Source organism: Haliotis asinina, chromosome 12, assembly GCF_037392515.1.
Source record: "Haliotis asinina isolate JCU_RB_2024 chromosome 12, JCU_Hal_asi_v2, whole genome shotgun sequence".
In the NCBI taxonomy this organism is placed as follows: Eukaryota; Metazoa; Mollusca; class Gastropoda; order Lepetellida; family Haliotidae; genus Haliotis; species Haliotis asinina.
The window spans coordinates 19666878-19684169 of record NC_090291.1 but is presented as its reverse complement, the minus strand read 5'-3'; the positions used below and the strand labels follow the sequence as shown (position 1 = coordinate 19684169).

The 17292-nt window shown below is 40.1% G+C and overlaps 1 protein-coding gene across 1 annotated transcript; it reads left to right on the top strand.

Moving 5' to 3' along the window:
* Nucleotides 1–1817: 1817 nt before the first annotated feature.
* On the top strand, nt 1818–17256 carry LOC137258760 (uncharacterized). The gene is made up of 15 exons (XM_067796449.1): nt 1818–1887; nt 2806–2916; nt 4633–4737; nt 5441–5557; nt 6989–7105; nt 8182–8292; nt 9378–9512; nt 10085–10192; nt 10831–10941; nt 12627–12801; nt 13354–13511; nt 13872–14021; nt 15277–15425; nt 16591–16791; nt 17134–17256. Exons 1-14 carry the CDS (start codon nt 1818–1820, stop codon nt 16771–16773), a joined length of 1800 nt encoding a protein of 599 aa, XP_067652550.1. The 3' UTR covers nt 16774–16791; nt 17134–17256.
* Nucleotides 17257–17292: the final 36 nt, after the last annotated feature.

The following is a 17292-nucleotide window of genomic DNA, read 5'->3' as shown; positions in this document are numbered from 1 at the left end:
TGTATAAATTCCGGTTATAAAACCAATATAATAACGTATTTTACAGGATATTGGCATACAAAAGGAATTTATAAAAACCATTATGGATGTTCTGAATAAGGTATTGTAAACCAGCTCAATATTACACGCCCTTATAAGTGATGTCCTGCTACATTCAAAGAATATGACTATGCTCCCCTCTTGCGGTTGTTAATCATACGTACGTATAATAAAGAGAAACATGACACCAAATCATAATCACATTTCATTTCCCCAACATTTGTTTTTTTTTCTACTTGAGACTTATGCTTTTACATGCGTGATGGATGCAAGTCCCAGCGAATATTGACCAAGCAATATGATGTATGTGGGGTACCATAATGGGCTCCCCAAGTTGTTGTTTGGCGTGATGAGTGAACGCTTTTACGGGTAGATTAACCCTTGAACCCACTATATTAACTCAATAGCAGTGTTCTAAACGTAGTCATGATAACTCTGGGATATCATGTTCAGGATATAGACAGGCCAACTGTCACCTGTTAATTTCTCTGAATTTCACATTTTTCTGAAAGTCTGCTGTAAGTCTCTACGAATGAGTTTGGCTTCGATTTTGAAGCCGTGATAGAAAAGCTAGTAATAACAAAAACATATCAAACTGATGAATAAATTATCATCATACAAAAAGAAGCCCCAAATCCCTTCCCGCGTCCATCAGAAATCTCAGCTAAAAGCTAAGTGGATTCTACAATCCTGACAATATCATTGATTTGAAAGCTACTTATCCACGCTACTTATTCCCGATATCATAGTTATGAGTCGTTGAGCTGTTTGTTTTTGGTTTATACAAACACAAGAAATTTAGGTGAATACCAAAATCTTTACCGAACTAAAAAAACTTTTAGCATTTGTAAAGCAGGTTGTTGGTTAAAGCTACGTGGAGTTATAATATACCGAGAATAACAAGTTAAGCGCCAGCCTATTTCAAATCTAAGATGTGAAGCTGTGGAAATGCTAGGCTGAACTAATTTGGAGGACCAATCCATATTTAGAGAAGGTTCATCTGTTAACTGATTTAGGGATGTCATAATCATTTCTATTTACAATTAAAGGAAATATTGTTACAGATATGATGACACTGCAATTTAAATCAAAATAACAATTCATGTTGTGGTTATACAAGACTATTAAATGTAGGTTTCACTTGTTAAAAGTGACCATATAACAGTCATTTCTGATTTTCACTTTTCAAAAGAACGTAACCTTTTGGGGGGAAAATAATGCATGTTTTCCAAAAGCGCATGCATTCTGTTGAAAGTAAAACATAATTTTCATTATGGTTTTGTTTTTAAACTAAAAGTACTAAACCAAGTTATGATAGCTCGTTTTTTTCTGAAAGATTTCCTATGTGCCAACCTATATTTTTGCAAAATATACTGGGTGACGCTTAACCTTTTATTCACGGTAAATCACTATTTTCCATGCGTTTGTAACTTACATGTGTACGTGGTCCGTTTACATCAAGCTGGGTACACATAGAACCAGCTTATTGGTGACGCACGATCATCCATTCATTTAGGCCCAGCGATGCGCGAAGAATATAACCAGTGGTTATAGTGACTTTGTGTATTTTCTGTTCAAGGATGAATAGGTATTTCACAGTTTGGTCTGTTAGCTTGAAGGGTATATTATTTGTCCTTGGTGGAGACTCACTTGAAAACACAACATATGAATAGACATATGTATAAATATTGAATGACATACACAAAATTTGGATATAAATTCGACGCCACCAGCATTGGTTCAGACGTGGAATTTCTTCCAACCTCTCACGGACGAACATGAAGATGTTATTTGTTCTCGTGTCTTGTTCCTTGGTCGGTTTCAGCACAGGCTTTGTGTTCAAGCCACGTAAGTTTTAAATAATATTGATTCCATTTCAGTTCACCTGACAGTTGTCTGAAAAAACATTTCTCAACCAATATTTAGATTTTTCTTTTTTTCTTCCCGATGAGAAGAATGATTACCGACAATAAGAAATACAGAACGAGTTGTTTTGATTGCCCTACTGTGATCACGACTGATTGACGATAAACATATGAATATTTGGGGGTTATCAATTTCAAAGGATTATATTTGAGTTTGTAAGTTGCAGGCGTTAAATGATGAAGCTTAGCAAAAAACTCGACGCCGATAAATATAGAAGTGTTTATCCATAATGACGAAGTATACACTCATAAATAAATAATTCAAATTTTATTTCTTTATTTTTAAAAAAATATATATATATGGCATGTTAATAACTGGTTTCAGTTCTATATATAGCACAAGTGCTTAGCCACTAACGTTTGATTCTTGGATCTGGTTTCATTTCTGTGTATGGAAAAATTGATTAACCGCTAACGTTTAATCGTTGAATCTGGTTTTAGTTTTGTGTATGGTAAATTGTTTAGCCACGAACATTTAATTGTTGGATCTGGTTTCATTTTTATATGGTAAATTATCTCAGTCACTAACGTTTGATTCTAGTTTGGATCTAGTATCAGTTCTATAGGTTGTAAAATTGCTTGGCCAATAACGTTTGATTCTTGGATCTGTTCTGCGTTGACGATAGCGTTAGTTATAACTGTGTTCTTGGATTAATATACAAGTAGTACCAATCATAACATTGTCAAAATGCCAAACGAATACTGATTTAGATTTTAGTTATATTTGTGTAACATGGTTTAGAGACCCATTCAAAATGATAAGTGGTTGATTGTTGGGAGCCAATAATGTCTTTAGTGCTGATTCATGTTCATGTGGTATTTGTTTTTTCTTATTTTCCAGCATGTGAGACGCAACAGCATACGTGCTATGCACTATCTACATGTCCTACAGGCACTACACCACTGGACTCCCTGTGCTTTGACAACAAAATCTGTTGTGTTGGAACTGCGCGTATGTACAACCTTGATAACACGAACTGACTAAACTCTTAAAACAAGTGATTGAACTTCATTACTGATTTACGATTGATAAAATTGTCAGATGCGAATCAACGTTATGTCAATGTGATACTACTGAATGTTTTGAAAGCGCATCACCACTTGCAGCTCCTAATGACTACAGTTGTTTGTACGTTAATCGCTCTTGAAAATTGCAGGACGTAAAATTTGCATTTTCAAACAAAACAAAACAAACAAAACGGCTATAAACAAACACCAACAAGTGTGCGAGATGATTATCAACATTAATGGTCTACTGTGATTTAAAAACCTTCTTGAAAACCGTCAAAATCAAGTATAACACCACCCACCCTTGTATGGGGTAGACAGCTAGTCTCTGAAATGAACATATTTTACGGGAAAATGTTCAGATTGAAAAAATACAATATATTGAAATGGAGCCCTGAGACTTTCTTCAGCTAGGGGAATCTAGACTTGTCATATTTTCTAGACTTGCATGGACGTTCATGGATATACTTCCTTCATGGTCTGTACGACAGACTATTGTATGGGACTACTGCGTTATGCACGTGCTTCCATGCGTTGTGTCTGAAAGTGGTGCTAAAGAGAATTCCATGCGTTGTGTCTGAAAGTGGTGCTAAAGAGAATTCCATGCGTTGTGTCTGAAAGTGGTGCTAAAGAGAATTCCATGCGTTGTGTCTGAAAGTGGTGCTAAAGAGAAATGACTTTGCGTTCATAAGATGCCTGTCTTTGTCAGTTTGTCAACGCTTATTATCATTATTATTATGCTAATATTTGTATACAGCCGATATCCAGTTCAGCTGCTAAAGGCGATTTTGTTTTTACTTCCAAGCTGAATGTTCAGGCCCCGATTTCTCGAAACGAACTTAAGTCTTTACTCAAAGATCAATCTGAGTTTGACAATTTAAAAGAGCTGAATTTTCAACTTAACTGCATTTTTAAAATCAAAAAGCCCAAACAACGTAAGTAATATATCCATCAAACGCAAACTGTCTACTATGTTTAAGTGTAATATCAATTTCAGAACATGCATTTTGTCAAATTTGAGTAATAGCTCTAACTTAAGTCAAAACTCAGACTTAAGTTTGTTTCGAGAAAACGGGGCCAGGTTCCACTACTGCTGTGTATCTGATAACTATGTATAAGTCGAATCTTGTTTTAACGGAACATCTTAGCAACCGTTACATTCACTCCCTGCCACCTCCATGTGTACGTGATTCATGGAGGGTTTATGTTCTTCTGAACTTGGAGTGTTGTTGTACTTAGAATTGCTGATGTATGTAGTGATGTACTATTTCTCGTATGGTCAGGTAGCTGGAGTATTGCTGAATGCGGTGTAAAACTAAAATCACTCACTCACTCATATGTTCGTGAAACCTAGTTCACGATTCGTCTTAAATTTGGCCAAATTTCAACTGCTCGTGCATTATGTTCAGTTTTTTTTCAAAATAATTTGATGTGATGCATGTCTGTGGTATTATTAAACATAGAGTGAAACCATATTTTCCTTAGCGTGCATTTACTTGTTTCTGTCATTTACAAATGTCATCTTTTGAGTTGAAAATTTCACCTATGTTTCCCCACCCGATTAACGGACTGTTGCCTGATATTTGCATCCACCAACACCCAATTCTCATTAGTGTATGTGTGAAGACTGCTTTTAATTGTGCCTAATCTCTTCTTGTAGAGTGTTTACCCGATCCATGCGCAAATGGGGTGTGTGCATTTGTCGGAGGAGTGAACACGTGCACCTGTAACGCTGGCTTCACTGGTCCCATCTGTGATGTAGATGGTAAGAGTCACGTTTTCTTCAACACGGATTTTTAAGAGGAATCTAAGAGTTTAAACTCATTGTAGCATTAATTAACATCTTTATCTTTTGCTGATATGCATGAACAATCATTTGAAAAAAACATAACAATGGTTTGAATAATTATATCCTTAAGTAGAACAGATCTAACAGTTCACGAAATGTAACATTTTACAACTCGTTAACGCTACCCACACGGCACGTAATACTTCACAACTGTTAGCGCTGGCCACGAGGCATGTAATACTTCACAAAATGTTAGTTCTGCCCACGAGACATGTAATACTTCACACCCGTTAGCGCTGCCCGCGAGACATGTAATACTTCACAACTGTTAGCGCTGCCCACGAGGCATGTAATACTTCACAAAATGTTAGCTGTGCCCACGAGACATGTAATACTTCACAAAACGTTAGCTGTGCCCACGAGACATGTAATACTTCACAAAATGTAATTAAGTTAATCTCATTACATGTAATGCTTCGCAACTTATTAGCACTACTCTCCCATATAACACTTCACGGCTTGTTTTAACACGATCCTCACGTCAAGTAATACTTCACGAAATCTTAGCGCTACCCTCACTACATGTAATGTTTCACAAATTGTTAGCAATACTCCTACATACAATACTTCACAACACGTTAGCACTACTCTCACTTGTAATACTCACAACTGTTTTCAGTGTGTGCAACAACTTCGCCTTGTCAGAATGGTGGTACGTGCATGGGTACGACAACCGGTTCAAGATACACTTGCAATTGTCCAGCTGGTTTCTCCGGTGCCAACTGCGAAATAGATGGTAAGTATTTATCAGGCATGCCTGGCAGGAGTTCCTGTTCATTGCAGTTCACCAGAAATACGACACTATAGCTATCCCCTATAAAACATAGATCATTAGTCATTCGATACTGTCTCCTATAATTGATAGTAAGTCGGGCACCTCCTATAATTGATGGTTATCAAGCTTACGACACGACAATATCTCCTATACATGATGGGTTATCAGACTTACAACACTACAGTACCTCCTGTAAACGATAGTTTATGGGCCACTCGGCACTTTTTCACATTCATGATAGTTAACCAGGCACGCGGCAAATGATAGTTCAATAGTTACACTGCAGTATTTCCTGTGAATGATAGTTCAATAGCCATACGGCAGTATTTCCTGTGAATGATAGTTCAATAGCCATACGGCAATATTTCCTGTGAATGATTGTTCAATAGTCATACGGCAATATTTCCTGTGAATGATTGTTCAATAGCCATACGGCAGTATTTCCTGTGAATGATTGTTCAATAGTCATACGGCAGTATTTCCTGTGAATGATTGTTCAATAGTCATACGGCAGTATTTCCTGTGAATGATTGTTCAATAGTCATACGGCAGTATTTCCTGTGAATGATTGTTCAATAGCCATACGGCAGTATTTCCTGTGAATGATTGTTCAATAGTCATACGGCAGTATTTCCTGTGAATGATTGTTCAATAGCCATACGGCAGTATTTCCTGTGAATGATTGTTCAATAGCCATACGGCAGTATTTCCTGTGAATGATTGTTCAATAGCCATACGGCAGTATTTCCTGTGAATGATAGTTCAATAGTCATACGGCAGTATTTCCTGTGAATGATTGTTCAATAGTCATACGGCAGTATTTCCTGTGAATGATTGTTCAATAGCCATACGGCAGTATTTCCTGTGAATGATTGTTCAATAGCCATACGGCAGTATTTCCTGTGAATGATAGTTCAATAGTTACACTGCAGTATTTCCTGTGAATGATTGTTCAATAGTCATACGGCAGTATTTCCTGTGAATGATTGTTCAATAGTCATACGGCAGTATTTCCTGTGAATGATTGTTCAGTAGCCATACGGCAGTATTTCCTGTGAATGATTGTTCAATAGCCATACGGCAGTATTTCCTGTGAATGATTGTTCAATAGCCATACGGCAGTATTTCCTGTGAATGATTGTTCAATAGTCATACGGCAGTATTTCCTGTGAATGATTGTTCAATAGCCATACGGCAATATTTCCTGTGAATGATTGTTCAATAGTCATACGGCAGTATTTCCTGTGAATGATAGTTCAATAGTCATACGGCAGTATTTCCTGTGAATGATTGTTCAATAGTCACACGGCAGTATTTCCTGTGAATGATAGTGCATCAGACATACTACATTTCGCCAGGGGAGTAGGCTTCACATATTTCTGTGTGTTTCAGCTTGTGCTGCTAATGGACCCTGTCAGAATGGCGCAACGTGTGTACCTGTACTGGGTTCTCCGTACCAAACCTGCACCTGTGCGGAAGGCTTCACTGGAATCAACTGCGAAACCAATTGCAAGTATCAGCTGCCAACCACACAACAGTTTTGTAACTTAGCTTACATGACATATCTAGAACACTCAATGATGACAGCTTCTGTATTATAACGGATGTGATATCCTGGGTCTCTGTTACTGAGGGCTAGTGTCGGCAGGTTTAAAAAGCTTCTGCCAGTTTTCATTTGAGGTCCTGTCGTGGTTTTGAATAATACTTGGTGGTTCGATTTAAGTTTTCTCTGATTCTAACGTTTATGGGAGTGGGTTCAATTTTACGTTTCTTATAGCAATATCCCAGCAATATCCCGACGGGGGACACAAGAAATAGGCTTCACACAATTTACCCATATGGGAAATCGCAACCGGTTCGCCGGTGGAACGAGCGACGTTAATCATTAGTGACACACATCTTTGTGTTTTGGTAAATTCTTATGAAATATACATGAGTCTGTTCATGGTCGTAGTTCTTGACTATTTCTTAGCAGCGATATAGGAAATATAATGTCCTACCTTACTTCCTACTCATTACCGTGGCTTCCCCGGTTCAGAGAAGACCTTGAAGATCCGGTTTAGAATTTGTTTTCATGTCGGTGCTAAGAAGCGACTAACGAGATCAAGTTGTCTCGCTCGCTGACTTAGTTGACACAAGTATCCGGATTGGGTAGATTGATGTTCATAAAGTTGATCACTGGATTCTCTGGTCAGATTATTTACAGTCAGCCGACATGTAGTCTAAATAAATCTGAGTAAGGCTTTAAAGACCCGATTATGCACAGACCACCGCTTATAGGTGGAATAATGCTTAGTGCGGCGTTAGAAAAGAATACTCATCAACGTTGAAAATACCAGCAAAAAAGATAACTTTACACATTTTTAATCCATTTTCTGTATAATGAAAACACACCGCATGTGGTTACTGCACGGAATTAACTTAGAACTTGTGGTTGTTTCCTATGGTCAGTTTCAGAAGGAAAAGGTGACAAACCATGCAAGGTTACTGACACCGCGTTGATACAAAAAATGTTTCCTGGTGCTGATGTACAAGGTAGTTTTTGGCACCATGTATGGTCACATGTATTATTTGTACAATTTCAGTGTGCATGCCAAACCCCTGCAACAATGGAACCTGCAGCCCTGCTGCTAACGCCAACGGGTACAACTGCACATGTACAGGCAACTTTTTTGGCGTTACCTGCGAAAGTAACTGTAAGTATCTCCGTCCTCCGTGCCTTTTATCATTATGTAAAAATTACAACAACAAAGCTAAACTCTTTGACTTTAATTTGCGTTCTTAAACATGTTAAAGAGTATTTTTTTTCGTGAGACAACCATTACAAATAAATGAATTTTTAGGTAATATTCCAAATGATGAAAGTGAAAGAGTTACTATTACCATTTCGTGTCAAATTAACATTGTAATGTTTAATTGGTTAATTTTTGTCAATATTTAAACACACACACAAAAATTATTGTTTGATTTGGTGTAACATGTAACATTGGACTAATTAAGAGCTTTCCGTCAATTCCATATATGACATCACATGATTCACATGTAATATAGTCTCCTCATCCGTTACATGTCCGCGATAGATTCACCTGTAACACAGCCTCCTGATCCGTTACATGTCCGCGATAGATTCACATGTAACATAGTCTCCTCATCCGTTACGTGTCCGCGATAGATTCACATGTAACACAGCCTCCTGATCCGTTACATGTCCGCGATAGATTCACCTGTAACATAGTCTCCTCATCCGTTACATGTCCGCGATAGATTCACATGTAACATAGTCTCCTCATCCGTTACGTGTCCGCGATAGATTCACATGTAACACAGCCTCCTGATCCGTTACATGTCCGCGATAGATTCACATGTAACATAGTCTCCTCATCCGTTACATGTCCGCGATAGATTCACCTGTAACATAGTCTCCTCATCCGTGACACATAGGCGATAAATCTGTCTGTAACATAGCCTCCTGATCTATGACACCTAGGCGATAGATTCACCTGTAACACAGCCTCCTGATCCGTTACAAGCCCGCGATAGATTCCTGCCTCTTGATCTGTTACATTTTGGCCTATAGATTCACATGTAACATAGCCTCCTGATTCGTGACATATCTGCGATAGACTTATCCATCACACCTTCTTCAACGTCTTTTTCAAACTTGCACTCCTATACACTGACAACAATACATGGATAACTTGCTCAGTACGGTTTGGTATTCAATATTCTCGCTGGGAAAGAAACTATGATCACAACTGACATTGCTATAACTGCCCTTCAGTGTGCTTTGGAAACCCCTGCGATACGGTAGATACGGGTGCCAACTGCACCTATCCTAATCCCTCCGATGTTCAGACAAGGCTCTGTGTTTGCACCGCTTCGGCTGGATACTTTGGCGAGCTATGTGAACTCAATGGTAAGTCTTGCTTGTAGATGTAGGTGAGCCAGTTCCGTATCACGCCATGAAGGTCTCATTCTCTTCCCACAGAGGTTAATTGTTATATCTTCCTACGACCCTTCAATGGCGTGAGTGTTCAAGTGTTCTGATTGGAGGCAATCAGATTTAGTGTTGCAATCAGCGACCTTATTTGTGATCGTTCGGTAATTTCCGGATGCATCGTGAAAACTAGAACCTCTTCCCGAGCGAGATACTCAAATGTTACTTCGAGACAGAACTCAGTCATGTCATTTTTGTTTCTCCACATTTCTTGCATTTGTCAAGTTGAAGCTAAGTCGATGTAACACGTGTTATGATTGGACAGAAAAAAGGGCATCTCTCTGCTGAGAGAGAGAGAGAGAGAGAGAGAGAGAGAGAGAGAGAGAGAGAGAAAGAGAGAGAGAGATCGAGAGATCGAGAGATCGAGAGAGAGATCTTTCTAAAATACAATTCGACTATTCTTTGCAATAATAGGATTTGTTACCTGTAGCGTGATGAGTTGTCGGTGCTACAATAACAATCGCGTGTACATTACCCTTCCTGTTTTCCAGTGTGTCAGCCGAATCCCTGCAATGGCGGCACATGTAACAACATCGGGAACACAGACTACATGTGCACATGCCCCTTCAATCGGACTGGCAAGAACTGCACCGAAGCAGGTAAGTGACTACTATTTGCTAGACATTCGGACATTTGGAACCTTTTGTGTCAGTCGCTACTCACGAACATACACACTTAATAATTATTGAGTGTAGTAGATATTTTTGTAACATTTGACAGGCAAATATGAAATCATCCCTGCTCTGTGCACACAATTTCAGTTCAATTTCCCGACCACTATTTAACTAATGGCATCACATTTATCAACTTATGTATGGTTCCACAATCAAACAGGTCGCCATGATGAGTTCACGGCACTGTACATTATATTGATTAGATTGGTGCAATTTGATAAATAAAAGTAAACAGGAATTATGTGATTGTCAGACGATTCCTCACATACTTTGACCTGGATCTTACGAAAATTAAATACATGACAAATATTTATGCTAGACTGAATTAGCATGTAACTGATATTACGCCAAGTGTCGGAATGCATTTTGCACGACCCTGTTCCTTTCAGTGAGTTCTGAATAATTAGAAATACGAAACAATCATGCACGTTTTGAAAGTCAAAGTTGCATTTTCTCTAGTTTTAAAAAAAGAAGTGTTAGGGTCTGGTTGAATTTCGGGGTCGAGGGGTAATGAAAAAGAAGCATAATTTTACATATGGTCTTATGAAAATTTCCTGTTTTAGTGTGCCCCGGCACTGGGACGGAATGTAACAGCCGTGGTACGTGTGTACCTGTTGGAACGACACCCACGTGCAACTGTACCGAAGGCTTCTTTGGCAATAACTGTGAATCACGTAAGTATACATCTGTTGAACTACATAGATGCATGGCAGTGGGGACATGTGTGCTTTGATCATTGCTCAACCCTTGATGATCCGGGTTTGAACTGGTCTTCTTACACCCGTGAAAATCCCGGGGAGAATAGGCTTTCAGCAACCCATGCTTGTCATAAAAGGTGACTGTGCTTGTCGTAAGAGGTGACAAACGGGATCCGGTGGCCAGGCTCGCTGACTTGGCTGACACGTCATCGGTTCTCGATTGCAAACTGATCCAACCCTGTTGATCACTGGATTGTTTGTCCTAGACTCGATTATTTACAGACCGCCGCCATAAAGCTGGAATCTTGCTGAGAGCAGCGTAAAAATAAACTCTCTCATTGACTGGAACTGGTTATCAGCAACCAATGCGTGTAACAACCGACTGACAGGATCGTATGTAAACATGTCCAAAATGCGTAGATCGATGTTCATCATGTTGATCACTGGATTGACTGATGGTCTGGAATCGAATATTTTTCAGACCGTTGATATACATCTTAAATATTATAAGTTATCACATCGAGTCTCGGGAAATGCGGGGTTTTATCAGTCCCTCATAAGGTTGCATTCCCCTAGCCCCCGGGACTGATAAAACCCCATATTTTACGAGACACGATGTGATAACGCATTTATCTAGCTGAATGTTTTCACTAAATCAAAACAAAACAACACGCATCCAATCGACTTGCTGCCATGTTGACACCAGCTGATCGTTTGACCTCAATGCAACGCACGTTACTAAAGGCTTGCCGATGCATGCTTTTCTCACTTCGCGTCGTCACCGAGGGGTGATATGACTTTCGCAGCGGGAGTACACGACTTTTGTACTCCCGCTGGCGAATCGTGATGGATGTACATGATATTTTATCAGAGTCACGTGGACGAAACAAAACTCGACATTCTTACATGAGGCTAGATAATGCTGATTATAGAAAAAAAAAACCACACAAAACGTCAGGAACCCACTCGTGTTATTTTGAAGGGTTATCGTGTATTTTTGTAGTGCATTCTCACAGTTCGTTCAGATAACTGAATTATTCGGTAACTGTAAATATTTTCTAAACTGCAAGCCTATGTTTAATTCAGGTAAAAGTGCTTCTTATTAAATATTTCATTTCATGGTGAGTGTGAGTGAGTGAGTTTAGTTTTACTCCCGCACTCAGCAATATTCCAGCTATATGGTGGCGGTCTATAAATTATCGAGTCTAGACCAGACAATCCAGTGATCAACAGAGATCTGCGCCTTTGGGACCCGATGACATGTGTCAACCAAGTCAGCGAGCCTGACAACCCGATCCCGTTAGTCGCATCTTACGACAAGCATAGTCACCTTTTATGGCAAGCATGGGTTGCTGAAGGTCTATTCTAACCAGAACCTTCACCGGTCTGTTTCATGGTATTGTTGTTATTACCAAGACCTTTGTACAAGTTAATTTGATTCCTATGATGAGAAAATAAGGAATGCAGGATTCTGAAATGTAATGACAAGCGATTAGTCCTTCTCCCTATACATGTCTTCGTTGAAAATACACTAAGTTTAATTTCCATGAGTAAGCGTCAGTATGCGTGTGCGTATTCGTGCGTGAAAGACCTACTCAGGCATTATATTCTTGTATGCGTTTTGATGAAGTATGGCACTGTCTTCTCGAAATGCTTCACAGAGGTGCCCCCTTGTGGAATACCGATCGTCCCTCGTGTCGCTGGCGGAGTCGATGATGCACCCACAGCCAATCCATGGAATGTGAAAATCGTCCAAACGATTACTGATAGTGTGTTCTGCAGTGGTACCATAATTGACTTGGAATGGATTGTCTTCGATGGTTATTGTGCAGCTTTGTAAGTGAAACTATCATAGAGCGTTGAATTGAGTTTAGCATCTGCATTCTTTCAGCCTTAGAACAGGTCTTAAAATATGTATTTTTTTCATTACAGTATAATTACAATAAATGCAATAACACCGATTTTAAAACATTCTATTTGTCACACATATACATTGTTGCAATATATGACCAATTTCTGTCATCACGTTTAGACTGACAACCCATGTAGGTATAACCGTGTGTTTGTGTCGGTTCGAGAACGTAATTTCTTCCCATTCCTTCCTAGCACTGGCCCACAGTAGAAAAATAGTACCTGCTATAGGTAGATAGATACCTGTAATTCTGCTATTTCAAGTGCCATTTCGCAAGCGCCGTACACACGCCGTGTAAAATCTTAAACAGATAACGAGAGTGGGTGCTTTAGGGGTTAAAATTAGGGGTTACTAATTTTTCAAATTAGTATGCTACTGTTACTGACTAGTACAAATACACAGATATCAGCTTGCATTAAAAGTCGATAGAAAGAGAAGACGTAGCCTTTCATAAATTTTGTTGTGCATATTTTCAGTTGTGGTGGCGGTTGTCACGTCTTGTTGGGAAACAACGGGACAGTATCGGAGCAAGTGAGAAACATATCTAACATACAAGTCCATCCGTCCGCCAACTTCAACACAAGTATTCTAACTCTGGCGGCGGCTGCGACTCCTGATCCAGAAAATATTCTCCGTATGTACATTAACTTCAGAGAGAGAGAGAGAGAGAGAGAGAGAGAGAGAGAGAGAGAGAGAGAGAGAGAGAGAGAGAGAGAGAGAGAGAGAGAGAGAGAGAGGAGAGAGAGAGAGAGAGAGAGAGAGAGAGAGAGAGAGAGAGAGAGAGAGAGAGAGAGAGAGAGAGAGAGAGAGAGAGGTTTCTGGACTTTAATCCTTTGGTTTCTTGTCTTCAGTATATGGTTATATCTATGTTTTGTAGATTGTTTGAATGTTTGGATGCAAGGGGACGCTTGTTTGATTCATGTCAAGACTATTCGTGAGCTAAAGGTTGTTCGTAATATATATGACATCTTTCATATTTCGTATTATTCTCCAGCTTACAACGTGGCTGTGGCCCGTCTTTCTGCTCCTATCAGTCCTGGAGTAGGGATAAACCGCGTGTGTCCACCAGCTGATGTCTACAACACCTTCCGTTCTCCCAGAAACTGCAAAGTTTCTGGGTTTGGCCAGCAGACCCGAATAAATGGTACGTTTCGTCATTCTTATTCATTGGTCAAATGAAGGGTGGAGTGGGGGCAAACAAGTGACTAAAGCTTTCGTTCGTCACGCATGGGTACAATATGTAAAGGTCATTTCTAGCTTCCTGTGAGTTTCGAGGACTTCGGTATCTATCACGGTATCCGTGGTGGACCGCTGGGAAATACGGGCTGCTGAGTCGGTTCGGCCCGCAGTCTACAACGGATGCTATGGCCTTTCCCCCCGGGTTCTGAGGGGCACTCGCGTTTTGATCAAGGTTTTGACACGTTTTGCTCTTTCTGCCAAGATAAAACTTGTACGCAGGCGAGCTTTGAATCATGTTTGTGTCCATGGTTTGAAAATAAGGTATCCCAAGCAATAGCAGCCATTTTATCCTGAGGCACAAGAGCAACATGAACCCCCAAGATAAGGAAGATTATGTGTTTGTATGTTTGCGGGGAGAATGCATTGGGATCTTGCAGCATCAGCTGCAGACAGGGAATGCCAGAGAATGTAATGTACCGTATGTAAACCTGCCCTGTAAACCGTCAAGGGGACGAATCGGCTACCATACAGCCCAGCTTACCGGAACAACCGTGACGAAACGCCAAACAAACGTAACAAAACTTGAAAGGACCGTGAGATGCCGGGCAGACACGTGGCTACCATTATAACAAAAGCCAGGGCTTACACATGATTGTTGCTAAATAGGTGGGGCAAGCCCCCAACCCTATCTAAATATAAAGCTTTGCAAGCTATCGGGGAATACATATGCCTCCAGTCTCACTAAAGACCTTCTGCAAACCGTCTTGAAGTTTTGTTATGGCCTATTACGTGCTGTCACTTTTTGTTGCGCTCCACATTTTCTTACGGCCTACCAGGTTCCTCATTAGTACCGTGACTGTCTTGCAAATTTGGAACAGTTTTAAAATCTGGTTCGGCATCCATGGGAGCCATGGACCGTCCGGTTTGCCCATCCCTCCCACCGCGTTGTCCCTTGTTTTGTTCCCGTTCCGACCAAACGGGGCTGCCATGGCCTTCGGGACATGGTGTAACCCTCGTAGTATAACCCTAGTAGTTACCAAGCGGTTACTAGGCAACCCGTGGGATAAATAACGACTGTTAACCTTCAAGCACCTCACAGACAGCTTCAGTTAAACAAGGTAGTAACGTCATGAGGCCCTTGACAGATGCCTGTATACAAGCGATGTATAAGTAGCTATTGATATTATCATCATTAAATACAACCAGTATTTTGTTTCCAGAAACGCTTTACGCCAACGCTTCTGCCGTGGTCCGTCAGGTTCTTGACGCCATCCTCATTGATGACTCCGTATGCAGCTTTATAAGAAACAAATCTCAACCTGCAACAACCCATTGCGGCTTTTCCCCGTCTGGTGCCTTGGTCTGTAACGTGAGTATGAAAAATCCCCTGGTGACGGAAAGCTGCCGATATACAGTAATATATAACAGTATCTAAGATAGGCTGAGCACCGGCCTGACAATTCACCCGTTTTGTAGTCGTATAACTGGACCGATGGATTGCAATCCAACTCGAAAACTAATAAACATATACTCAATGAAACATGTATCATAATTAAAACATCAGAAGAAGCGCAGGAAAGGGGACAGCCAGGTGTGCGAGAAGCACGTGCACAAGTGCCGACACAGTCATTGATTCATTTACGTGTGTTGTGCCGCCGCCACTTGTTGTTAAACAACTTTTTTTTATTTCTAATTCTATAATTCTTAAAACTAACAGAGTAGGCTTGATGTTTGAATTATGATCAGCGTTTTTCATATTGCAATTCATAGGTTCAATTTTGAGCCAAACGGATGGCGACACTGTATGACTTTTCTGAGTAGCTTTTCAAAGATGTTATGCTGATGAACAGTGCCAACAGATGGGACGTTTTGGTCTAGATGGTAGCACTGTCCTACTTGGTTTACACCTTTTGTATACTTGTTGTTTATCGCCCCAACCAGCAATATTCCAGCTATATGGCGTCGATCTGTAAATAATGGAGTCTGGACCAGACAATCCAGTGATCAACTGCAGGAGCATCAGTCTACACACTTGGGAACCGACGACATGTGTCTATCAGGTCAACGGGCCTGACAACCCGATCCTGTTGCACGCATGGGCTTCTGAAGACCAGTTTTAACCCGGATCTTCACGGGTCTGATCTGATCTACACTGAAAATTTGCATCTGTTGGAATGAAGTTTGCAGTCTCAATAACCTGTTCCCAAACACTGAAAAAATGTATTTTTCATTAGATGTTTGCGCAGTCTCTATAAGTGATTGTAGATTTTACCTGATGCCCGGCTAATAGATCTGGCTACAAAAATGAATGAAACAGACCATTGCTTGGTCGCTAGCTCCATATATCGTGAATATTCCGCGTCAAATCCCCGCTCAGTATGTGTATATTTCAGCTGAGAACTAGATGTATGACATTAATTTTCGTTAATAATATTAATTAAGCTCAGTATTATTGTAATTTGTTGTTAGGAGTCTGAATAAACTGAACTAATAAACTAAATATGAAGGTATGAAAACAAAATAATTCAATTCAGGGAGACAACGGTGCTGCCGTGGTGTGCCAGAACGCTTCCTCGGGTGAATGGACGATTGAGGGAACTGTATCTTACCTGCCTGATAACACGGTCAATACCTGCGCACGCACTTTCATCTACACTGATATGAATGCGGTGTGGGCCTGGATCCAGTCTGTCATAACCCAAGGACCGATCGCATAGTACACCACTGAAACAAAAGTACGTACAGCAAGAAATAGACGCCATGACCGGATTTACGTATGTTTGCAGATATTTCCTTACTTCGGGCATACTTTTCATACAAATCTACACCTGTTTAAACATATATTCGTCGTGCATTTTCGTATGAACACGAACCTCTTATTTCCAAGCATGAATTGCAAAACAGATAGCCCAGTAAATGCAAACTTGATCTCGTCGCTATATGCCTGAAATAATGACAACGTGACGTAAAGCCCAGCTCAACTCAACTGAACATGATTACAGTATTACAGCATTTCCAATGCGTTTCCTTCGTATGCGTTCCTTTTGTATTTGTTTAAAATTCCGATTTCGTTCCAGGTTTACTCGGGTTGGAAACACGCACCCTGTTTAAACAGGGGGAAAGCAACAACAATGATGGATGTGGTGAGCAGCAGTACCTGCTTTCGTAGCTGACAACGAAACAATAAAATATGCATTTCATCATCGTTTTATGTTGTCCTATGACGTTTGAGAACA